Consider the following 26,378-nt stretch of genomic DNA (forward strand, 5'->3'; position numbering starts at 1 on the left):
TTTTGAATACAGGCTTGGTCGACCTCTGTTTGAGATCATCCTAAGTCGGTGAATTACTCAACTGTAGAAAGCTCTTGAGATCCGAACAATATGTTTAGAGGTTTTCTGGGAAAAAGTGGTACAGCTTGTTCTATTGTTGACAATGAAACAATGATTTGAAATAAGATTTTTAAAATGAGAGCGATATTTTAATTTTTATATCTTGAGAAAGCTTTTGTTCCATAGAACAGGTTGGATGCATCAATAATTGTTGTGGGACCTACATGATACTACGATACAACGAAAACTGTTCAAATTTGTTTATTAAGAATTACATTTGAATACATCATTATAGAATCTTTGACAGATTGCATACTTCGATTAGGGAAAAATTTGATTTTAGTTAGTACTCCGGAAAATATAATTCCATTAGTTTGGTCAGGAGGGTGATCGTAAATTCGAACACCTTAATGCTAATTTTGCTTTTTGTGTGTTTCACCATATCTCAAAATTTTTTGCGAATCAAAATATTTTTTCACGCAATTATAATATTTATTTATCCAAAGATAATTTCAAATGAAAAATGAGTTTTTGTGATTATTCATTACTTTCAATTATTTTATTTAGTAAAATTCGAGAAATTTTGAATTTTAATGTAGGCAATTATAAAAGTCATTTTTTATTTAATTATTATTATTATTATTTATTTTTTCAATTTAAAATTACAATACACAAACATAAAACTCATGTAATTTTAAATAATGGAATTTTATATGGCAAAATACAAAATTAAATGAAAACGAACGTATAGTTTCTTAGCCATCGACTTTAAAAGCAACCGTATATTTATTTAAAGGTTAAAGTTGCTCTTTACAATTAATCTAATGGAATTGTAACGACTTGCATAGTTTCTAACTCGATACATAAACCTATATGTGCAACAGATGTATAAATCTATATTGTACATAGTCGAATATTCATTGAGCCTAAAGCATTTACAGTCAGCGTGTCTTAAATGTGAATGTTCAGTAAAATCGTCACGAGCATCGAACTAACATCAATGTAAAAAATATTATTGAGAAATCCCTATATGTGCAGTAATAGGTGAAATTCGTCCTTTACAATTAATCTAATAAATAAAAAAATGCAAGTCATTTTTTCAGAATCTTTGTAAATCAAAAAAAAAAAAAAAAAAAAAGAACAACTACCGTCTCAATCTACTCTCAATCAACTAAGTCTACTCATCCAGGGGCGAGTCTACCCATTTTAGTTTTATTTAATTTTCACTATTTTAAATTGCAAATAAATTTTTTTTTACCGACGTAGGATTTAGTTCAGACTCTAAGGAAGATGGCGCTGTAGTAGTTTGTTCCGTTTTTATTTATTTGGTGTCTTTTTAACCGAGCTGTTCAAACGTCTTTTGAGAGATTTGTATTGAAAATCAGCAAACTTTTAATTGGTGCTCCGTAAGTATATTATTATTATTACTATTTTCACTTTGGTTAAGTGATAAACTTATCTAAGACTAAGATTACATTAATTTTATATGAAAAAAAAACAAAAAGAATGTAAGTTTTGCTGTTGTAAACGAAAAGCCAGAATTCGCGGGGCGAGTCTACCCATTCGTATTTAGTTTTAATAAAGCATAATAATATAATTTAGAACTTTGTTTATATTAAAATTAAGTCATTTTAAATTAATTTGAGTATATTATTTTAATTCTGCATTGATAAATTTATCATTAATAAGAAAATTTATAGGTTAAATATAAATGTAAATATAAAATATGTTTATTTTACTTATTTTTTCAATTTTTATATTACAAAATTAACTTTTTTTATTTAATGCAAGTTAAATAAATTATTATTTATAAATTATTATTACCTCCCAAAAGAATTGGAAAAGGATTTTTCATGATTCCCAATGTTTGAATTTCGATTTTGCTAATAATCTTTAATTATTATTATTTATTAAGTATTTAATTGTAAATTTATATTAATTTTAATTTACTTTTATCAACAATAATCAGAAAAAAATGTTATTTTATAATGTTAATGATTATAAAAACGAAACTGTGATCAAAATGTGATAATCGATCAAATACTCAATTTGTGTTATTTTATGAATAAAAAAATGGAATATATAATAAAGTTATGAATTTTACTTCATAAATATCCTATGTAGAAACGAAAATAACAATTTAATAGTAAAATTTGATTATTTACAATGTTAACATTCATTTTAGTAGAATGGGTAGACTCGCCCCATACGAGAGATTTGTCAGCAGTTCTATAAAAATATACAGTAACAGCGTAACTGTTAATATTTTCTAAAATCGATTTCACAGCTTTAAAGAGGGATAAATAGCGATTCCGAAACACCTATTAAAAGCCTTTTTTCTTTAATATTTACAAAAGTTTGACCACTTTAAAGTTGACAAACTGAAAAAATGGGTAGACTCGCCCCGGTTTACGGTACCACGAATTACGTTTGACGTAATAATCTGATCTTCACGTTTCAGGACTAAATTTTAATGGCTCGAAAGGACCTCAAATATAATAATTAATTTGTGCATACGAAATCAGGCACAAAACCATACTTTCGCTGAATAAACATACTCTTTTTTCCACGGATTCAGATTTCTGACCCCCCAAAATACAGGGAGTAGCCGCAATCTGGGAAATATGGTCTCAATAGTTTGATCAGGAGAGCACTCCAAAGTTTGTAATGTTAATTTTACTTTTTTCGTATCGCTATATCTCGAGAACTTTTTACGCAAATTGAAAAATTTTTTGTTATGTAAAACTATATTCCTTAAAATTATACAAAAATTTGTATACATTAAAATTTAAATTTTTTTTCGATCTTTATTAAATAAAATAATGAAAAGAATAAATATTTATGAAAAGTTACTTTTGGCATGGAATTATCTTTGGATGCACGAATTTTATAAACAAAATTTCCAGTTTGCTTAAAAAGTTCTCGAAGTATACCGAAATACGCAAAAACTAAACTTACGATTAAGACTTCTAAACTTAGAAGCACTTTCCTGACCAAACTATTGGGACCATATTTCCCAGATTGTGACTACCCTTTATATTTCGAGGGTCAAAAATCCAAATCAATCGAAAAAAAGATATGTTTATTCAGAGAAAGTACGTTTTTGTGTCAAATTTCGCAATTTAAAATATCGCCTGCATTTTTTTTCTTCCAATGCCCACCTGTGTTAACATCCGTCAATTCAGGCATATACAGGGCGATTTTGTTGTCCTCTCTTTCAGGGGCACTATATTAGGTGGGCCAATGTCGCTCCCACAGTGAGGACAGATAGTACAGGGAAGAAAAGAACATCCATACCTTGCCATGGATTTGAACCCAGAACCTTTCTGATGTCCTGCCCCCTACACAGGCCGGTTGGCTCGCTTGCATTTATTAATTAGCATATTTGAGGTCACCCTCTCGAGCCATTAAAATTGAGTCCCAAACGTGAAGATCTGATCATTAGATCGAAAGTTATTCAGGTTGGTCCGTTTTTAATTTTGAGCACTGTACACAGCCGAATATTCACTGAACCCAAAGTATATTCGGTTTGCGTATTTAAGTATGAATGTTCAAGTAAAATTATCAAGTGAAATAATAATATCTGACTGATATCGATGTACAAGGCATATAAAAATATTTATTTGGGCAATAACAGGTGAAAATTATTTTCCTTTAAATTTAACTTACTAAAATAAAAATGCAAATGATTTTCACAATTTCGAAGTCGATATATAGACTTCTATTTGCAAAAGATATATAAACCTATATTGTTCATCTTCGAATATTCATTGAGCCCAAAGCCTGTTCGGTTTGCGTATCTGAACCGTGAATGTTCGAATGAAATCGTCACGAGCATCGAACTAACAATCATTTAGTGTTTGTCACAGTAAATTCCATTGTGTGAGGTTTTCGTTGTCACCGTCGGTTGCTTTTATTCGATTATCCTATTGTCGAGGTCTCGATTTGGCAACGTTGTCCCACTTTCCGAAAGTGAAATCGACTCTCGTTTTTTTTCTTTTTGTCATAAAGCAGTGAAAGTATAGTATTCATATTTGTTGTTTACGCTTGGAGCTGCGAACTGAAAAATAAACATACAGAGCAGAGATTAAAAAGTAAAGCTAATAATAGTTTTCTACTTTTTTTGCTTTACATAAAGAAATTTAAAAATTGCAAAAGATATTAAAGATCGGTATCACCTTCACCCATTCCTTAAGGATTATATTTTCAAAAGTAGTGCGATGTTTCGAAATCACAGCATAATAGGTGATCTTTATTTTTCTTTCAAAACAAAACTTGTTCTGCAAACAGAAATACATTTTTTGTGACTTATTGTTTTTTAGATTACTTTCAGTTTTTTGAAGTTCAAGTCTTTTTATTATCTGTCTAAAATTCAATAACAATAGAAAAACTTTTTTATAAAGTTACATATTTTCAGCTTTTTTTAAAAAATTTATATTGAAATTTTATAGTTTTATATTAATTTTCACCAAAAATACTATAAATTAAGTGTAATATTTTTCTTCATATAATAAGTACAATGAAAAGTTAATAATAAAGTAAATTGTTAGAAATTTTAGAGCGTGTTAAACCATAATATCGCTTAAGATTTTCACACACTTAATATGGTGCTAATTTGAACCGTATTATCGTACATTTTAAACTTGAATCCTGAAAAGTATCGTTCAACTTAAACAGAAACTTGGTTAAGTTTAACACCGTTGTTTGTAGCGTTTTTCGCAACTTATTGTCGTTCTTGATAACGATATTATAGTTCAATTCTGAACCAATTTTTTTGAGAGAGTAGTTGTTACTTAAACCTGGGAAGCAATTATTCACAATAGTCATAGTTTTTGGGCATATTAAACCATAATATCGTTTAAGTTTACTACAAATTTAATATGGTGCTGGTTTGAAACGTACTATCGTACTTTTTAAACTTGATTCCTCAATAGTATAGTTCAACTTGAACCGAAACTTGGTTGTGTTAAACACTTTTGTTAGTAGCAAATTTTGCAACTTATTGTTGTTCTATGATAGATACCGATATTATAGTTCATTTCTGAACAGATTTTTATGAGAGTATAGTTTTGTTGCTCAAACTTTGAGAAACAATTAATTATGAACGTCATCATTTGAAATACCAAAATAATTTTTTAACACTAAAAACGAAGTTTTTTCGTCATTCTTTTTAAAGCATTTAACCAATTATAATTATTTTCTTAGTTTGATAAAAACTAAGCAACTCTTGGGTGACACCAAAACATATTTGTTCTACATTTATAACAAGCTTTTAAATAATTCATGTTTCAAGCTCAATAGATTTCGCTTCTTTTTCACACTTTAAAAGAAAGCAGCCGAAAATTCATTTACATTGATCCACTTGGCTATTAATAATCCTTACGGCAATTATTTGTTCTTTAATAATACTAATGACATGCTAATGTAAACAATTACTGCATTTTCTAACCTGAAGCATATTTGTGAATGCAGATTTCTAGATTACAACATAGTTTAAAACTTTTATCCTAATTATGAACAAATCATCATCTTTTTTACATGATCCTAATTAAATTAGATTAATTTGGAAAATAGGCTACGTTTTAGTAATAAACACCTTCTAATATACTCATTGCAAACAAAATATTGTCGAGAAAGGTAGTTGTGTTAATTAAAAATTTCTTTCTGAAATTTGAAGGAATAAAAATCACATTCTAAAATTACATATGACTCTGATGAAGATAAAAAAATATTACATTTTGGGATAATAATTATCTCTTAAAAAGTAATACATGCAGCATAATGTAAAAATAAATCACTAGTTATGTAGAATGAAAATTACTAAAGATATAGTATAGTTAAGGTATTGTCTTTTCGAGGTAATATAAAGCAGACAGTATAAAGTTGTGATCTTATCTTTGAAAGATGGTTATAACAAATTTTCAGAAAAAAACAATTTAGCATTAATTTTTAAAATAAATAAGTTGTTATTTTGAATAATAATTATTAAAGATATAGAATAGTTCAGGTACTGTCTTTTCGAGGCAACATAGTGCTGACAGACTAAAAAGTTGTGAGGTTATCTTACCTTTGAAAGATCTTAAAAAAGATGGTTCTTTCAAAGCTCTTACAAAGGTAAGATGGAAACATCTAACCGAAGATAACTACAACGAATTTTTAGAAATGAACACTTTAACATTAAGTTTAAAAATAAATACTTAGTTATTTTTGTTTAAGAATTGTTAAATAAATCTTATTCATTTTAGCCTATTAAATTTAGAAAAATATTTTAAATAAAATGGTTCTTTGAAATAGTTCATTCATAATTTTAATGATAGGAAAGAACAGCAATAAAAATATTTTAACATTAGTAACAAAAAAAGAGTTGTTCTCTGCCCCATAAAATATTTCTACATATATATTTCATACATATTATGCAACACTTGTTGATACTATTACCATTTACGTGTATCGTGCTACAGAAAATGAGAATTCAGGAACGAAAAGAAATATTGAATTTTTTTTATATAGGTTAAAAAGAATAGTATACTGATATTAACTATAACATAACAACGAAATTACCGTTTGAAAAGTGATATAACTGAAGAATTCTGTTTTAAAAAAAATCATGAATCACTTGCTTACTATGCAAAATTTCTCATAGTTATAACAAAGCTACAATGCTCATCACCGTTTAAGAAAATACAAAAAAGAAAATACAAAATATATTTATTAAATGTATTGGAAATTGTCAAAGAAATAATTTTTGTAATGAAAGTCTATGAAAAAACTTAAATGAAACGCGGTATCCAGCTTAGGTAAATTAACATATATGAGTTTTATTTTCAATTTACTTTTCTTAAAACTAAGTGAAACAGACGAGTTGACACCATTTCCTGGGTAATAATTCGTTTTTATTCGAAAACAATGTTCCAGAACAAGTTTTTCATGGAAGTTTTCAATAAAATAACTTTTCTTCTCAGAACCAGTTTGTCATCCTCTTCATTTCTTTGTATTGAACCACTTCCGATTTTTAAAATTAACTATTCAAGCTGTTTTCAGTTGGAAAAAACATTTTATCGATTACGTATTTTTAGAGTGTTCAGATATGTAGCAATTCCTCGTAATGAGATCAATAACTACCTTTCACAAACGCCATTTTAAAAAAGTCTTGTGTGTTGAATAACTAAGCATTAAACTTATATTGTTTTTTGTTTTCATTAGCCATAATAATGCAGTAAATTGGTAACCTAAACTCGGTCATGTGTTCGGCAGATTTCAATAATGAGACATGAGTCACGAATCAGGAAATCACGGTCAGAGAATAAAAATTACATTTTAGTGCTAATTTAAGCATTATATTTTTATATTTACTTAAATTTTTTAAAGGAAAGGTACTTACGATTTTCTAAATTTTCATAATTACAAATTTTGTTGGTTTATTTGTCGCATTACTAAGATAGATCCAAATTATAGGTAAAAGAAAACTCACTCATTATGAATAAGAAAACATTAAGATAACTAAGGATATAACAAAATTGAATATGAATAGATTAACAAAGAACTAAAAAAGATATTAAATAGCCAGAAATTTTCTTAACTGACATAAAAAAAAGTAATCCTAGATTTTTTAACACATCATCCATTCTTTTGCACAAAATGAAAGCGGAATAATTTTGTATTGATTAGTTTATCATTAATATAAAATTAGTAACCATAAATATTTTATTAAGAATTACTACTTTACCATTTAGAAGTTTTTTAAGTAACCTAAGAATGGAAGCATTTTAAGTAAAGCATTTCATATATATTCACAATAAATTAAATTAAATTAAATTAAATTAAATTAAATTAAATTAAATTAAATTAAATTAAATTAAATTAAATTAAATTAAATTAAATTAAATTAAATTAAATTAAATTAAATTAAATTAAATTAAATTAAATTAAATTAAATTAAATTAAATTAAATTAAATTAAATTAAATTAAATTAAATTAAATTAAATTATGATAACACGAGGAAAAAAAATTCTGGTAAAATTACCGTACAGTATGGTAAATACATTTCTGGTAGAAAAGAATCGTAATCCTGGAGAATAAAGGCAAATTATTCAGTATTAAAACCATTCATCAGGCACTTTTACCGTTCATATGGTAACGGTTTACTGAAAATTATGGTTTTCAAAATTATAGTTCTTATTATTACACATTTAGCAAAAAATGAAAAACTGAAAAGTAAATCTAACCAAATAAATGGTTTTTAATGCCTTGCTATAATGTATCATACTAAAACTACCAAATTCGACCACATTTACCAAAATTTTATCACATGTTGTTAATTTTACTAAATTCTTCCGGTAATAATTACCGAGCATTTTAGTGAACCCATACACGGTACCAGAATTTGAACCAGAAACACGGTAAATTTTATCATATTTGAGTATTTAAACCATACTTTTCTCTTATTGTACAACAAATCAAAGATCCTAATTGATAAGCAAATGATAAAAATCAGTTGTCCAAAAGTTACCAAAACATATTTAGAACAGTAAATAGATAAGAAAGTAATTAATAGCATAATTATTTCATTTTTCTAGTTTGTGAGAACGAATTTTTTAATCATTTATAAGAATTTAATACCTTTATTACTATTCATATAAACTTTGATTTTAACTGTTAATGTAAAATGTACCGTCTTTACCCAACTGACGGTTGGGTAAAAGGGCAAAACTGGGAAAATATTTCCCTTTATATACTATTTTCAAATCTAATAACATAATAAAAAGCGGTTTCGCTATGCGGAGAAGATTTCAGGCGAAAATACGACTTTATACGAGCAAAACCATCAGTGGGTTAATTAATTTGTTTTTCTTTCATTAATATAGTATTTTATATAATTTTCAAATTAATTTACACACATATGTGTTGTAGAAAAATATGTGTACACACATATGTCTAGAAATCATAACACAAAATTAAGCAAAACCTTCCTCAAATTCTGATACATAAACACAAAATGTTTGAAAAAAAGAAAATAGTTCGAAACAAGTAAGATAATAAAATTTTTTGTTGTTCTGTACACGATGCGTCTTATTGTACTCTACATATTTCTTTATCATTGCCCATACAGTGCAAAATGGTGAAATAGAGTTTCAAAAAGGTTAGGAACAAAAGCATTGTAAGAGTTTCCGAAACACAAAAATTCCCGATTTTCTATAAACGTTATTAAATATGTTTCTGATAGGCTTAAAATTTGAAACATAATTGTTACGTTTTGTGCTGCATGATGTACTAAAATAGAATACTTTTAGATAAATATCAATGAAAACCTACTAGAGTGAACGATTATTAATAATTTTATTGTGCGTTTAAATACAAACGTTTTAAAAACCAGATGTAAAAAAATTTAAACTTAAATGTGTTTCAATAAATGTTTAAATTAAAAAGTTAATTTTAGTAATTTAAGTACATAAGCTTTCTCAAAAATAGTTATTAATTTTTCTAAATTCATTTTTCCCTTTTAACTTTATTGCAGTTTTAATCCAAATTCATTGACTTCATAAAATATTCAATCACACTTTCGTTCCTATTTTTACATTCTAGTTTTTTAACATTTTTATTGTTTTAACCTTTTACCACACATGTTTTATTTTACTTTTTAAATAAAATTTAAAAAAATTTATTATGAAATACTGAACTAAGTTAAAATTAGTTCGAACTTATTCTTTATTATCCAATTATCTATACATTTAGATTGTTCCTTTACTTTTTGAAACAAAAAAAAAGTCCCAAAACAATAACAACATAATAAAACTGACACACTTAGTTTTTAGTATCAATTTACATCAAAACGAACTAAATCTTAATCAAAATGTTTTGTCCTAAATAAATAAGGAATGATAAAAAAGAATTAAAATAACAACATACGTCTCTCTTTTATGATATTAAAAAAGAAAATCCTTTCAATTATTGGACAAAAACAAGAATTTTTTCCTTTCTTTCAAAAATTTATTAAAAAGCGAGCTGCCAGCTTCCAAAAAATAACGAATCATTGTTTTGGATTCTTTTAATTATTCTTTCCTTGTTTAAAATATAAACATAATCCATTAAAAATATTATGAATTATTTTCTATTTCTAAATATTGTTTTGTTTTTATCAAATCGCTCAACAATACAAGAGAATTATTAAAAATTTTAATCTAATCGGAATTCTTGAAATTAGCATTTTTTTCTCTGTTTTTAAAACAATAAAGTTTCCATAAGGTCATTTCTGCTAAAGATTTTATCTGTTTTATTTGTTTGTTTTCAAAAGAATAAGAAAAAAATTTCTAAGGACAGAATACGAAAACTTGTTTTATACAGGAAGGTTAACAGACATTCTTGAAAAAATTCTTGAAACGCCCATTCTACACCGCGCCCAATTGTTCTACTCATTTTTAAAGTGTTTTCTTTTCCAAACTTGATGAAATGTCAAAAATCGGGCGTATTTGGGATAATGGCTGAACAAAGTTGTCAATTATTAGGAGATTATTGAAGAAAATTATTTCAGTTAGCAGTAAAGATAATTTTACGAATTAATTTTGAAAATAAGGTAAAGGATTTATTAGACTATTTGAGTCAGAATTGCGGAATTTTTAAAATTTGTTTTTAACAGAGGATAATTTAAAAATTATTAAACATTTTTGTATTTATAGCACTATTTTTTTTATTATTGTTATTTATAACAGAGTATTTATTTTAATTTATCATTTTAATTGTTCGAAACGGGGACCTACAAAAGTAAAAAATTTCTCAGATGTTTTGGAACCAGTAATAATAAATTAATTGAAAAAAATTAAAAAGATTAAAAAAATGTTAAAATATTGGGGAGGATAAGAATAAAATATTTTATTCTTATCCTTCTTACGATATTTTATTTTTTTTATGATCTTTTAGTCGCCATGATGACTGAGTATTGTAGATCCTGGTTGGAAATATTTTTGTTTCTGATATCTTTGTTGGATAGAGTGTATTCATTTGTTGAGTATTTGTACAAATATACATCCCTCCAATAATAAGTTGTAGCTTGAAACTTTTTATAAGAAAAAATTATCACAAGTTTTGCATACAGTTTCATTAAAAGTTTATCTACCTTAATTTTATTTTTAAATAAAGACATGGTTGCACCATATTATCTGCATCCAAAATCAACCCATTTGAAATGCTTTTGTAATATTCAAAAGTCATTTTATTTTTTTTTTAAAAAATAGAGTAATTATTTTAATAGCAATCACTGAAAAGCTCCATATAAGCCCGTTTATGAAACTAAATAAAAATGCTTGCTATTCTTTTGAAACGTATTTTGCACGTTGCAAATTTAACAAATAATAAATATTTTTAATGTCTTAAAATAATGCCTGTTAAATAGAACGCATATATGCTTAAAAAAGAAATATTATCAGAAATGTTTAGTACTATTGAAGTTTTTATTGATTTACTTAAAGATTTCTTCTAAATATTATTATAAAATAATATTTTGAATCAAAATGAAACTATTCTTTTTTTAACCAAAATGAAATATCGTACGTTTAATATGTCTGAAATATTTTTAATCGCGTAAAGAAAGCATTACATAAGCATTATTAGTAGGGATATATAAGTACTCTGTAAAAAATTACGGTGTAAAGTACCGGCACTTAGCATCATCCATAAAATCTATTTTTACAGTGATTTTTACAGTAATATTTATTGAATGAGGGTGACTCCGTAATTTTGTATAATTATTACGCAAAAAATTACGATTTATTTGATTTTTTCTCTCTGCAAAATTTTCTGGTAACAATAGATTTTATAGTAAAATGTGCCGGCATTCTAGGTGCCGGTACTTTCTACCGTAATCTTAACCAAAATTTTTTACAGTGTAGACAACGTCTCATTGCTGCAGAGACATTTTCAGTATCTTTAAAAACAGAACGTCATTACTTCTTTTAAAAAATATTAGCAGCGTTATTTTGAAAATACGTAATTTCATTTGTCAATGAATTTTTAGTGCTATTCAAATAGACTTTTTTGAAGGATAAAAAGCATAGTTAAACTGCTTTGATAGTGTTGCAAAGAACATGCAATTTTATATTTTAGGCATTAATTAAAAAATGTTTCTGAGATATTCGTAAAAAGCTAAAATTGATTCTGGGATATTCTTATGAAGCTAAAATTGTTTCAAAACGTATCTTTACATGCATCTGCCAATATTGTATGAAATGGTATTTAAAAACGCTTTAAATGAAACGAGGATATAATTTAAAATTAAGTCATATTTTGGCATAAAAAATTTAAGCTCTCTTCAAAGGATTTTTTAAAATTTTAATATATTATTTTTAAAAAAGTTATTTTGGTTAAAATTATCATGATGATAAAACTACTAAATTTTACCCAATTTCCCAAATTTTATCACATATTTTAAAACTATATTTTATTGTTATTTTTACCAAAATCATTATCAAAGAGCTTTGATAAAATTACCGTGTTATTCGATGTTCTGTGTTTCCATAGAGACACAAACGAGCTACATTTTACTATATTCTGCTAGTTTTGACCACACTTTTTTTCAATGTAAAAGCAATGTGTCATTAAGTTAAAAAGTAATATTCAGACTTTTACTTTCAATAAAATAACTTTTAGAACAAGGAAATCATTAATTTCTGGCTAAAAATACATTGCAACTAATTAAGAAGATTTTGAAAACTGATTTAAATCTGCTTTGATTGCACAATCTAAAGAATGATGTTTAATTTTTCCATTCTAAGTATTAACTTAATTGTTCTTAATGTTCTTAAAACACCCTTTCAAATTAACTTTAAGCAATAAAACAAAATGTTATCGAATTATCAGGTGTTAAGCTGATAGTATCAGTTATCTTTGTAGGATTACCAGTCATGTATCATATAAATCTGATAAGCATTTACATGCTTACACAGCGGAACTTGAAATTCATGCTTAAGTGAGTGCTGATGATTGGAATTGATTTATTTTATCTTTATTTCATAAAAAAATTAGTTTTTCAGGGAAATATTAAAATTAATTCTATCATCTGATTATTTTATTTTAAATTAAACAAAATAATTATAATTTGCTACAGATTATGTATTTATTTGTTTATTATTTCGTATTTATGAAAAAGGGGATCAAGAGATTAAAATGAAGATCATTAACTTTGCTTTTTCACATGTTTCAAAATTAAAAATCCTTTTTTTATTTAAGAAAAAGTCAGAATTAATTGCAACACATTTATATAAAGGGTCAATATGTAATATTTTATTTCTGAAATTTCTTCTTAAATGTTACTTTAAAAATAAGAAAACTTCTGAGAGTAACACGCGATTGCATAACATGAACAGAAAACCTTATAGGGTTAGTTAACTTCGAGAAACAAATAATTTTCTTAATATAATCTACAGAATAAAACAAACAATTAAAACATGAGTGCTCACTTCGTTAACTACATGCAACGCTTGAAATCATTTTGAATTGCTCCTTATCCTGGGAATAAAATTAAAATAGCAAAAATATATGTTGTTAAAAAATTTAAATAAATAACTGAAAAACTCAGTTGTAATTTTTTTTCAAATTTTGTACTTTGAAAAGATTGAGTGAATTTCACTGACTCAGTGTTCAAATGCAAAGGTTGGACTTAACAATGCTCTATGAACTAATGAACTTGTTAAAGAATCATCTTGTTATTATTAAAGCAATTGCACAGTATAATTATATTAATGGCATAATAGTAATATATCTATATTATTATAGTAATCAAGCGTAGTAATTATTGTAATGACACATTACTAAAAGGTGTTATTATAATAATTAAATGTCATAATTATAATAATTGTAGGTTACTAAAGAGTGACATTATTAGAGTTACCAAATTCCATAACTGTAGCAATTACTGATTACTAAATAGGGCCATTATTAGTGTTATCATATGCCATAATTATGATAATTGTAGATTATTAAATGCTGCTATTTTTATATTTCATTTTATAACTGGCATCGAACATCCGACTCAACATTGGGCTTATGATTATCAGTGTTCTATTCCTTAGCTCTGCAACTTTGAACCTAACAAGACAAGGTAACTTTTAGCTCAGACATTTGGAACGACTAGTCTTCGTGAAAACTTTTTAAGGTATCTAACCCTTAAATCAGGAGAAAAACCATGAAAACCTTCTATCAATGGGAAGGTAATTCCAATAGATGATTCGTTTAACACTCAGGATATTATACGTCATCATAATATTTTATGCCATCACTTTACCTGCGAGTCTGGAGCAGAATTCATATTGACCAGCCATCGTTGGAATTCGAACTCGATTTGTTGCGATTATGCCAGTAATCAAATACTATTATAATAGTCATGGTCGATTATTCTGTAGTGTCATCGTAGTTCTGCTATTAAAATAGTAATCAAATTTGGGTAGCTTGTAAATTTAGAGTTGCTAAACACTTTCAAACGATTTCCGTAACCATACAGAAATATCCCTCATCTGAATTCATTTGACATGTAAGTTCTGGAACTATAGGTCCGAGTGAATTTAAAGCTATGGAAGACTTTAGTTCGGCACGTGACGTTAAAGACGATTGGCGCCTGGACACACGAAAAATCTAAATGGGTCATTGGATGGGCACAATGGACATCGCAAAATAGAAAGTCGGGGATGCAAGCAAGCGAGAAGATACTTCCGGATTTTCGATGTACCGGAACACCTCGGTAACAGAAATAGAATTTGTGCACGCACCCCTTGTGCACCCCCTTTGATTATCGTTTGTTATTGAATTCCGTGATGAAAAAAAAAATCTTTTGTTAATCTGGGATATGCTTCATTCTAAGCACTAGATAGCGATTTAATGAGAGGAGTTTAATACTTAAGTTTGAACGTTTAGAAAATATAAAAACTGGTCTATCTTGGAATATATCAAGCTTCATTTTGTAAAATTTTGAAGTACAGTAACAAAGATCGTAATTCCGTTGTTAAACGAGAGCCATTATTCACTTGTTCTAAAACTAAAGCTAAACATTTATTTCCTCCATTCAGATAATGTAATATGGAAAGAATATGTTATCTCAGAAATATAAGATAGTTATTTAATGAAAAGATTTTATACTTAAGTTTGAACTTTTAGAAAATATAAAAACTGGTTCATCTTGGAATACATCAAGCTTCATTTTGTAAAATTCTGAAGTATCGTAACAAAGATCGCAATTCCGTTGTTAAACGAGAACCTTTATTCACTTGTTCTAAAACTAAAGCTAAACATTTATTTCCTCTATTCAGATAATGTAATATGGAAAGAATATGTTATCTCAGAATATTAGACAGTTATTTAATGAAAAGATTTAATACTTAAGTTTGAACTTTTAGAAAATATAAAAACTGGAAATATAGGTAAAGAATATGTTACCTGGATAATCTATGAAAAAATGTGTTATCTCTAAAGTATATAGAAAGAATATGTTATCTCTGAAATATATGGAAAGAATATGTTATCTCGGAAATATTTGGAAAGAATATGTTATGTTGGAAATATAAGAAAGGAATGTGATATCTCTAAAATATATGGAAGCTACTACAACTTAAAGAGTACAAAACGGATTTTGGAATTGTATTATTCGAGCTTGATAATTGTCAGAAATAAAATTGAAAATATGATTCTAGAGTAAATAGTATTATCTTCCTGATTTAATTCCTTAATTTCTTATACTTCACTTTCTAATAAAAATATAAAATTTCAAAAAATGCTAAGGAAGTCATCCATTATTTCACAAAGCATTGGCAAAAACATAGGCAATGTCACTAAAAAATGAATATAAACAAAATAATAAAATCACGTTGTTCAAACGGGTTTTTTTTTTCGAATTTTTTTTAAATTATGTATTTATAATTAAAAGTTATTCTCTGAAGGAAGGCTCTAATGAACATATTTGGAAAAAATTAGATTTCCCAAGGAAGTGTCTTTTTAAAATCGTATTTATACACTGAAGAGCCATTACATTATGACCACCCTGCTAATAACATGTAGGACCACCTTTAGCCCTCAAAACTGCTAGCACCCGCCATGGCATTGATTCCATAAGGTGCTGATAGGTAGTCTGAGGTATCTGGTACCAAGCGCTCACCAACTGGTCCTGCAATTCCCTCACATTGCGAGGGGGTAGCGTGTCAGCACGAATTTGGTTTTCCAAGTAGGACCACAAATGCTCTATTGGATTAAGGTCAGGTGAATTTGGGGGCAAAGACATGACTTGAAAGTCACTGGAATGTTCCTCAACGATTCGACCCTTATGACATGGTGCATTATTCTGTTGGTAAGCGCCATCCCCCGCAGGAAAAACTGTTGCCATGAATGGGTGAACCTGGTAAGCAACTATGCTCAAGTAGCTTACAGACGCCAGGGATTGTTCTATGAGGATTATGGGTCCTAATGTGCCCCATGAAAACATTGTTCCTGGGCGAGAAACCATGAAAACCTGGGCGAGCCCATTGTTATAGATGGAGGGTGGTCATAATGTAATGGCTCTTCGATGTAGTTGATTATTGATTTATTTGAACAAGTCATTAAATGTCGGATATCGCAGTGGATGGAAATTCTATGGAACAGTTTTTAAGTGTTTTTGGAGCTAAAGAATGTTTCAAGCGCATTTGGCGACAAAGAACAGACGCCAGTTTTTAAAAGCATTTCTTTGGATAACATATCAAAACGACACGAGCGAGAGCAGTTAGGCTTGAATGGTGTGATGCATATTATGCATTAATAGATTTGGTCTATCGGTACAAAAAGAAAAGGAAATCGTAATCTTTAGTTTCTCACACTTCGAAAGTGCAATCTATAAATTTCGAAAGCAAATTTACTTAAATTCACTAAAATATGAATCAGAATTTACATCCATGGAGAATAAAACTTACAAAAATTTGTGTATCGCTTCAGTATATTAAAAAAAAAGATTTTTTTTAGGGGCACTGAGGTTTACGAGTCATATAATTACTATGAATTCAAGTACCCGAATATTAATCGTAAGTCCTAAGAGCATATTGTAAATAGAAAACTTATAGAGGAAATTTATTTGCTACTATTTTTAATGATATAATAATTCGGCAAAATTTAATAGTTAAAATAATTTAAAAGCTGAGTAAAACTTAGCCAGTCCCTAAAGTGTCATAAGCATCATTAAATACCTCATAACGCCATCTCAGGATCTGATAACCAACTCGTTATGGATAGGAAGTGAATCTGCAAGGTTAAGCAAATACGTCTCAATTAACTATAGCCTCAAGCCATCTACCGAATATCGGAAATATAATTGGTGCTTTATCTGATATTTCAAAATGCTCTGCCGATTTTTCAATGGGATCCAAGTCAGGTAATACTACAATCGAGTTGTAATAGAGTATATAAGTGCTGATGAAACCAGTCACGTATTTTTCCAGCCCGATGATCTTGAAAAAGGTTTTAAAAGCATAGTGGTAATGAAGCTGTTAACTGAAAGATAACACCTGATCACTTAGATTGCTAAAATAGATACACTAGTTCATTTTAAATTCAATTTGAGTGAGCTGGCTTAATCTATAATAAGAAAAATACCTTATATCAACCACAAACCCACCTCTTTTAACTGAAGCTTTTCTTTAAGAGTGATTTATTTTTGGAGCAAGGAGAAACGAATTCCAGTAAAATTATCGCACTCTATTGTACTGAAATTTCTAATTAAAAAAAAACGATTCTGATGTTAAAAACCGAAATATACGGTACTTAAAGCATTCTTTGATAATTTTATCCCTCATATGGTAACCGTTTAACGGAAATTCTGGTTTTCAAAATTATAGTTCTATTGCACTATACTTAGTTAACAATACAATAGTGATGAGTAAATTTAACCGGATGAATGGTTTTTATGCCAAACTGTTAAAACAAAATGAAAAAAAAATCCCGAAACGTTCCTGAATACTTTGGAAACCTGAGAAACCGAATAGGCGTTAATATGATTCAGTTTCGTACTTTTCAAAAAAAAAAATTTTTCTCAATTTATCAGAAACATGCTATCCACTGAAGTTCATTGAAATTTTCGGAAACATTTTTTTTTTTTTTTGGTTCCTTTTTTTACTGTGCATGCTCTTAAGTATCAAGATAAAATTACTAAATTTTATCACATTTACCTAATATAAAACTATATTTTATTGTTAATTTTTCCAAAATCATTACCAGATCGCTTCGGAAGAAATTACAAATCTTTTTGGTGATCCCATAAAGCAAGAAGAACATTAAATTTTATCATATTTTGGTAGCTTTGACCATACATTTTTTCTCCGAGCAGAATTGGTTCTAATAACAAAGCTACAAAAATTTGATTTTTAAATCATTCTGCCATTCAGCAAAAATAAGAAAATATTTAGTTTATTTACTAGTATATCAGCCAATAACTTTCGAAGAAAAATTTCAACAAACCACAGCAAAATTAATCAAGCAAAACATTACTTATAAAATGTTAAGAATCTCTATATGAACTCGTTTCCGCTTTTAAAAAAAACAATGACCTTCACAAATATTTGGCTCAATAGTTCTTTAACTATTGTTTTGCTTCATTATATATTAGCTATAGCTTCAAAAATCCATAAGCTTTGTTCAGATTTCAAAACAAACTGATATTTTGCATGGTTAGGAATTGAAGAGTACCAATGGTGTTTCGCTCATTTATTTTTATGTTGCCTTGTTTATGTATCGCATAGTATAATGAATTACTCAAAATTATCATTTGAAATTTTAGTGACCATTGTAAATATTAGGGCACCGGAAAGTAATGTCGTTTCCGTGCATTAAATATTCGTTGGTCTTAAAAACAAATTCATTTTTTTTCTCGACTTATTTCGATTCATTTTTGATTCGGTATTGAAAGTTTGTTGATAAAAAGAGTGAATACATTATTGGTTAAAAATAAAATCTTGGCAACAAATATCAAATGCATCGAAACGACATTACTTTCTGGTCCCCCGAATATATGAATAAATTTTTTTTTAAATACTTTCCATTCCAATTTTTTTCTTATCTTATTCTCCCTATTCTTATCTTGCTTATTCTTTCTATTGTTTCTAATTCTTTCCATTCTAATTTTTTAAATTCTTCACTTTTCAAAAATTTCTCCTTCTCTCTTCATTTGGAGTGAAATTGCTTTGAAAAAAAAATATTTTCTTAAATCATAATTTTCTTTTTAGTTTGTATTAACATTTATTGTTATTGAAGTAAAAAAGACATTTGCGAAAAGCTTGAGTAAATGTAATAATAAGCAACGTTTTTGAACAGATTAGGAGAGTTTTTAAAGAGCAAGTTTTGGGAATAAATCTTAACGATTTGTATTAAGGTATTTCAAGAATTTATTTTGTTACTAAATGAAATATCCATAAATTTCTAAAGCATCCACCTGAAAATAATACTAAGGATAAATTTAAAGTAAGGAAAACGTTGTTACGAAAAGGCTGGCATCTCACTATATTGCCCTAACCTATACATTAAAATCACAGTTTATTAATTCCATATCATAACCAATAACTTACATATTAATGACATTAAGTAATTTAAAATTCTTGTTTTGTTACTTTTTGAATTAGGAATTATTTATTCACTTATGACGTTGTTTTATTTAGTAAACTAGATGAAATAATGCAGGATTATTAGCTTCTTTAATTATTCCGAAAATAAAATTAAAATGTTATTATGCTTCGATGCCTTCGCGAAGAGTGGTTTTATTAAAAAATGAATGATTTAATTATTAGAAGTAGCAAAGTCATTCAGTAATTATTAATAATAAATTTGCTGCTTTTCAATAAACATACACATTGTATACAAATATTATTAAATATTATTCTCATCTCACTTTTGTTTTCGTTTTTAGGAAAGGAAGAAAGATGGCAGCACCAGAGAGGCTTCTGCTGCTCCTTTCTTCCCTCTGGTTACTTCTAAGTTGTTGTAAAAGTCGTGAGTATTTGCAATTTTATTTAACTTTATTTTTATTTCGATTTCAAAATATCCAAATACATATATAGAATGCACGGGTATTAAAACCTTCCACAAAACTCGAGAAGCAGGTGGAAAAATAGCGTCAAATAATAACAGTTGGACTTAGAGGAAGGTGCCCTTAAATCCAACTGTTATTGTCTGTCCAACGCCCGATGCCCTTGAGTCCGACTGATTGTATAGTCCAACTGTTATTTCACGATTTAAGTCTCTCAAACGTTGTGTTATCATTAGATCACTGTTTGGAGACATAGCATTGCGTTGCGTTCCTCAGTTCCTGGGCCATGATATTCAAAAACTTTAATTTCTTTGAAAAAAAACGGCATTAGGTAGATTTTGAGCAAACTGTGAAATTTCAAATGCTGAAAAGTTTTTTTCAACGTAAAACGTGAAATACAAACAAATTTTGGGAGGATATTACTTCCATCTGAGTATCCTGCCATAATTTGTTTATAATTTTAATGCTTTTTTTGTATTTTATTTTTTAAATCAGAATTTAAGCTTTATGGCTTACTTCACACTAAAAAAAAATTCCGGATCAAGTAACAGTTAAACGTATTGGCACCCTAGCTGCTGCATCTGTAGAATCCATTTTTGCCATTAAATTTAATACCGTAAATTTTACAGTAATATTAATTTATTTTCAGTGATTTTGCAGTAATATTAATTTATTTTCAGTGATTTTACAGTAAATATTCTAAAATTTACGGTATATCAGAAATATCTTCTTACGTTCAATTTTACAATAAAAAATAATGGCATCATCAGTGCCGGAGCTTTTTACTCTAACTTGATACAAAATGCTTTACAGTGCAGCTTTTTCTGAATTCCCTTTTTCTATACTTTAAATTCAAGATAAAGGTTAAAGATAATTTACCATGAATGGTTTCTTGCACTGTATAACGCACACTCAAAGGCTAGATGAAGTTCCCTGTTTTCTCCTTTACCTCAATTTAATATGTTTCAGTTCAATTTAATACCTCAGTTAATATTTAAAAAAAACATAATTTTGATAATGAAATTAAAATATATGGTACTTATACCGTTGATTTGGGTAATTTTTCGTTCATATGTTACGGTTTATCAGAAATACTGGCTTTTAAAATTATAGTTCTTATGACCACACTTAGTAAAAATACAAAACTTGAAAGTAAATTTAACCAAATAAATGGTTCTTATGCCAATCTCTAAGATTTCTGATAAAATTAACAAACAAATCTTCAGATGTGCCATTTATTTTACCATTTGTTATGCAATTCTAACCTTTTGATCCCTATACCTTTTACCTAATAGAATATCAATAGTCTGTCCACATTTCCATCGCTTGTTTAAAATGGCTATTAGGAGTTAAGTCAAATTAAACTGTTTATTTTCCTTATGCAAAGTGGGCCTAAACAATGCTTTCAAGTGTCTTATAAATACTGTACCCGGATGGATCAAGCTAGGATATCTGTTGCATGTATCCTTTATGGGGATAAGTGGAATTTATTTATTTATTCACTTCTATATAGGGGTTTCTTTGTTTGGACGAAGAATAGCTTATTTTGGATTCACACTTATACAGTATTTTAACATATTAATTCAAAAATTATTATCCAATATTGAATTTATACTTTTAAGTATTGAATGTACTTTGTTCTTCCGTTTACGAAATTCGTAATTTAGAGAGCCATATATTATCATTTTGTATTCTAAATTTGTAACTAAGGAAATACTTTTTACTCGTTCTTGTAAAGATTAAATATTTAGTTGGACCTCATATTTTATTATTTTTTAGATTACGATTTTTTAGATTATTATTTTTATTAATTAATCATTTCATGATTAACTGGTTATCATTTTAGTTATAACTGTCTTTTAAACTTTTTTTCTAGAATGTGAGATTGAGACTGGTGAGAGTGTAATTATTATGGATATTTTAGAAAGTAGAGGAAATCGTAAGTATATTTGATGATCAGCATTTGCTTAAATATTTCTAATTTTATGACGTTTCGTTTATATAAAAATTCTTGTAGCATTGTGTAAATATCGTCAACTGTAAAGTCTTTAGCAAATAAATACTAATATTAGTAAACATTAAAGTATATATAAATAATAATTTTATTGATTTTAATTTATCACTTTTATCAATAATAAAAGTGTTTAATATAAATTAATGTGTTAGCAATATAAAAGCAATTTGCATATTATTTTAATGCTGAAAATTATTATTTTATATGTTTAAATTTAAAAAATGATGGTTGAATACTATTGAGTCTTTAACAACAATTAATATAAAAAAATGGACTAACATAAAATTTTCAAAATTATTCTCATGCCCTATATCAAGAAATAGTTTTATAGAAGTTTAAAGGAAAGTTATTTCGCAATATTCTTTTAATATTGTAATTTTAAGTAAACCTGATAGCACAATCACGTAGTCACTATTTCGTAAATTATTTCACAGAAAATGAAATTAATGTAATGTTTTATTTATTGTATTATAACAGTTACATTATTATTTAACAGTAAAAATATAAAGTAAAATTAGCAATGTAGCTTCTATTACCTAATTTCAAAAACAGTTTTATAATTTGTTAAATCAATATTAATTTTGCTTTTAGCAATGCAACTCAAAAGTGATTTAAATTTTATTAAAGGTTTCGAACGAATTTATCCCATAAATTATCATCATACATACTTATACAAACGGATAATTGGTTAATATTTTAGTTTGAAAGGTTTTATAGATTTTGTTTAAAAAAATTTCTTAACGCTTAAACTTAAAGAAAGAATGTCTTAAGAAACTGCCGTCTTTATATATACAAAAAAGAGTTATATATTTCCTTTTGCTAACCTGAAATATTTCAAGCTATTGAGAAGAAATTAACCGAAACATTAAAATACCGGATATTTTTAAAGACAAATTGATGTGCTTATTATTTTGTTTTGCTTTCCATAACACAATCGTTAGTTTTAACTTCCTTTTATGATACCCATTGTAGTATAGAAGGTCACAGTTTTTATAAATAAATAAATGCCGGTTTACGGAAATATATAATTATCCTAGAGTTAAAGGTCCTTCATACTTCATCTTAAAATAAAATGCACATTATGAAATCTTTTATATTGAATCAAAATATCTTATTGTGCTGTGAATGTGATTGTTATATCAAATGTCGAGACTGTAAATTTGAAGTTTCTGAAAAAAACCGTATAATTGTTATCGAAATTAATAAAAAAAACTAAGTTTGTTTTTTCGACTTATATTATTATACAATACAATTTATATTATTATGCAATGTTGTTCTTTTCGCTCGCATTTAAATTGTTTTTATTCTGCATTAAAATTGAATTTTTTTAAATTTTCTGTTGTGTTTGGTTTTTGTTAACAGTTTTTTTAACTTCCAGCTGTAATATAAGAAAACAAATTAAACTCAAACTACACTGCAATCTCAGTGAAATGGGGAAATAACGATTCATTTAATTGCTATTTTACCGTATTAAGCTAGAATATTCAAATAGCTATAGAACAAATGGTATTCAATTTGTTAAATGTGAGAAAAATTATTTATTGTCTGTTTTTACCTAATACGGTTAAACAACCAGGATTTTATCAGCACCAACAAGTCCTCACCTTTCAAGTCATCCAGAGAATTAAGATCACATTTTTTGAACACTGCAACCTAAGCGGTGTGAAAAGGATTACGAATTTTAATTTTTATTTCCCATCAGCATATGGATAAGTGGGTGGTGAACACCTTATATAGCCACTTAATTCTTTGCAGCTGAGTACATAATTTAACTGTAAAGGCTACTTGCGGTCAGTTTCATGACCAGCTGAATGGGATTTCGAATAGCAGCGTTGACACTACATTATGTTCTCCATTTCTTTAACTAATGGAATACGAAACACTCCTTTCGCGCAGATGGCAGCACCACGCAGCTGTTTTACGCAAAAAAAATCTTGTATTTCACATCTCTCATGATAGATGACACTACTAGATAAACTAATTAAGCCTAATTACAGGCTCGTTTGACAAAACACAAACTAATTATAATGTCCTTTACCTATCGAAAACCCAAACATAATCGAACTCTAATGTCCAGCCATTTTCACGGTTTAGAAATCATTCTAAACGATTACAAAACCTTAAAGGTAAAAAAAATGCTCCTCGGCGTAAACTTTACGGCTAGTTGGCTGCACAAACTTCTGCTGTTTATTTAATCGCAATTTTAGAATTAAAATTCCAACAATGTCAAAGCAGCAAAGAAAATAAAATAGAATATTTAAGAATACTTTTAAGCAATTGACTTATATATCATTAGTTATAAAGTATATACATTTTGAAGCAATTTTGGTTATATTTTTATGGCAAAAATAATTAATAAACGCAATTTAATTTAGCGAAACCGTGAACGAGGATACTGAAAATGTTTTTAAAAATTATGTGAATTTTCATTAACAACTTTAAAATAATAGATAAATACTTTTCATTAAGATTGTTAAATAGATTTTTTTTCTATAAAAAAATCCAACTAGATTGTTTCCCTAATTAAAGTAATTAGATGAATGAATCGTAGCAATGTCTTTGATTGTTTAAAATAATTTTGAAGTTAAAAGTCATAAATTAGTTTACTTTTTACTTATATCAAATGTTATTTAACTACTATCCATGCCAAAACAAGTTCGTTTTGGCAAGTACATGCCAATGACTAAATGCATAGGAAAAAAACATTAAGTAAAAAATAGTTAAAGGTTTTGAAAAACCTAAATATGGATAAAAATAGCTAATTTCAATACCATATCCCTTAAATATTTTATTTTTAATACGCAATATATGATAGTATTATTAGAATTCAAATACCTTTGGAATAGGATAAATTCAGAATGTACCATTCGTTTTTGTCATTTTTGAATAATTAAATCATATTAATTTGCTTTTAAAGCAGAATTTTTTATACCCAAATAATTACAAATTGTAAGAAACAGAGTAAAATTAACTTGGATGCATTTCATTCTCCGTAAATTCAATATTGATATCTATAATTTTTTTTTCAGAATTAAATCAAACCACAGTGCCAAATGAACTTCCAATTAGAGGATTTCCCCCACAAATAGAATTAGCCATACAGACTACAACAGCTGATTATTTTGCAATAAGCGGTAAACAGCTACGTCTAAAGAAACCCCTCGATAGAGATGTAAGCATTTATTCAATTTTATTTTTCAATTATAATAAGAAATTTATGTCTAACATTCTATCTAAATAAGCCAAAATATATTACTATACAATCAACTCTTGTCATCCGGTTGAATAGGATGTTATATCGTGAAGTTGTTTTATTTTAAAGGCACAAAAATACCTTCAATATTCCCTCTTAGTCAAAAAAAAAAAAAAAAAAAAAAAAAAAAAAAAAACACTTGTCTAATTCTATTAAAGCAATTTTTTACTTTAACAAGATTTTGATAACTAACAGAATAATTTATAATAACGCAGCGTGTTTTTTAACGTGAAAGCATACATAAAAACATGCTTTAAAATAATCGTTTATAGTAGATGAAATTGCATTGAAAGTTACACGCTAGGTTCAAGCAGGCATTTCGAAAAACTAACATATGAAGATAATTAAAAGCAATGCAAGTTTTAACTCAAAAATAAGAGGACGAAAATTTCACAACAAGAGGAAATAAAAGTTTCAAACGAGAAGAGTATGATTAACAAATTTTACTTTATCGTTGAACAGCAGACCCAATTTTGGGTTTACGACTACTAATGTTCAACTCCATAGCCTTGAAATTTTGAACCAATCTAGAAGACAAGGAAACTCCTGGATCAATATCCCCAGAGGTATGATTTGTAATGGGAACATGGAGAACTTGGAGATTCGACAGATTTTACGTGTACGGCTGGCGGGGATCGAAAGCACGACCTCTTGGAAATGGTCCCAGTAGACATGGCCTTAGTGATGACTGGTTAGTATAAATTGCGTACCCGGCTAGCACTAACCACAGTGCTGACATAAAATATCCTCAGTGGTAGGCGAATTATGGGTTAGAACTCTCTAACCGTGGAAGTTTTTGAGGTTTCCTTTTCCATGCAACACAAATGAGGGTTTGTTCCATCAAAAAGTCCTCCATAAATGTCCCATTGCTTGATCCAGGAGTTCCTTTGTCTTCTGGGTTGGATTCAAATTTACGAGAGTATTAATTTAAAAACTGTCAGTCGTAAACTCAAAATTGGGTCGGCTGTTCAACGACAGTTATAAAATAAAATAAAACCGTACATATCACCTCTACCTTAATGTGTTACAAGGGTATTTAAAAAGTTACCTCAAT

General features: G+C 27.7%; 1 protein-coding gene across 1 annotated transcript in view; it reads left to right on the plus strand.

Annotated features, from left to right (window-relative positions):
* Cad99C (cadherin 99C) overlaps positions 1-26,378 on the plus strand; it is a 109,539-nt gene that overhangs the window by 29,842 nt on the left and 53,319 nt on the right. The window contains exons 2-4 of the mRNA XM_087159459.1: positions 19,938-20,020; positions 21,934-21,996; positions 25,101-25,243. Of these exons, the coding sequence (XP_087015585.1) occupies positions 19,951-20,020; positions 21,934-21,996; positions 25,101-25,243 (276 nt within the window). The 5' untranslated portion in view covers positions 19,938-19,950. The remainder of the gene's footprint in view (positions 1-19,937; positions 20,021-21,933; positions 21,997-25,100; positions 25,244-26,378) is intronic.

Source organism: Parasteatoda tepidariorum, chromosome 3 (genome assembly GCF_982258835.1).
Source record: "Parasteatoda tepidariorum strain Cologne lab strain chromosome 3, Ptep-v5.0, whole genome shotgun sequence".
Taxonomy (NCBI): Eukaryota; Metazoa; Arthropoda; class Arachnida; order Araneae; family Theridiidae; genus Parasteatoda; species Parasteatoda tepidariorum.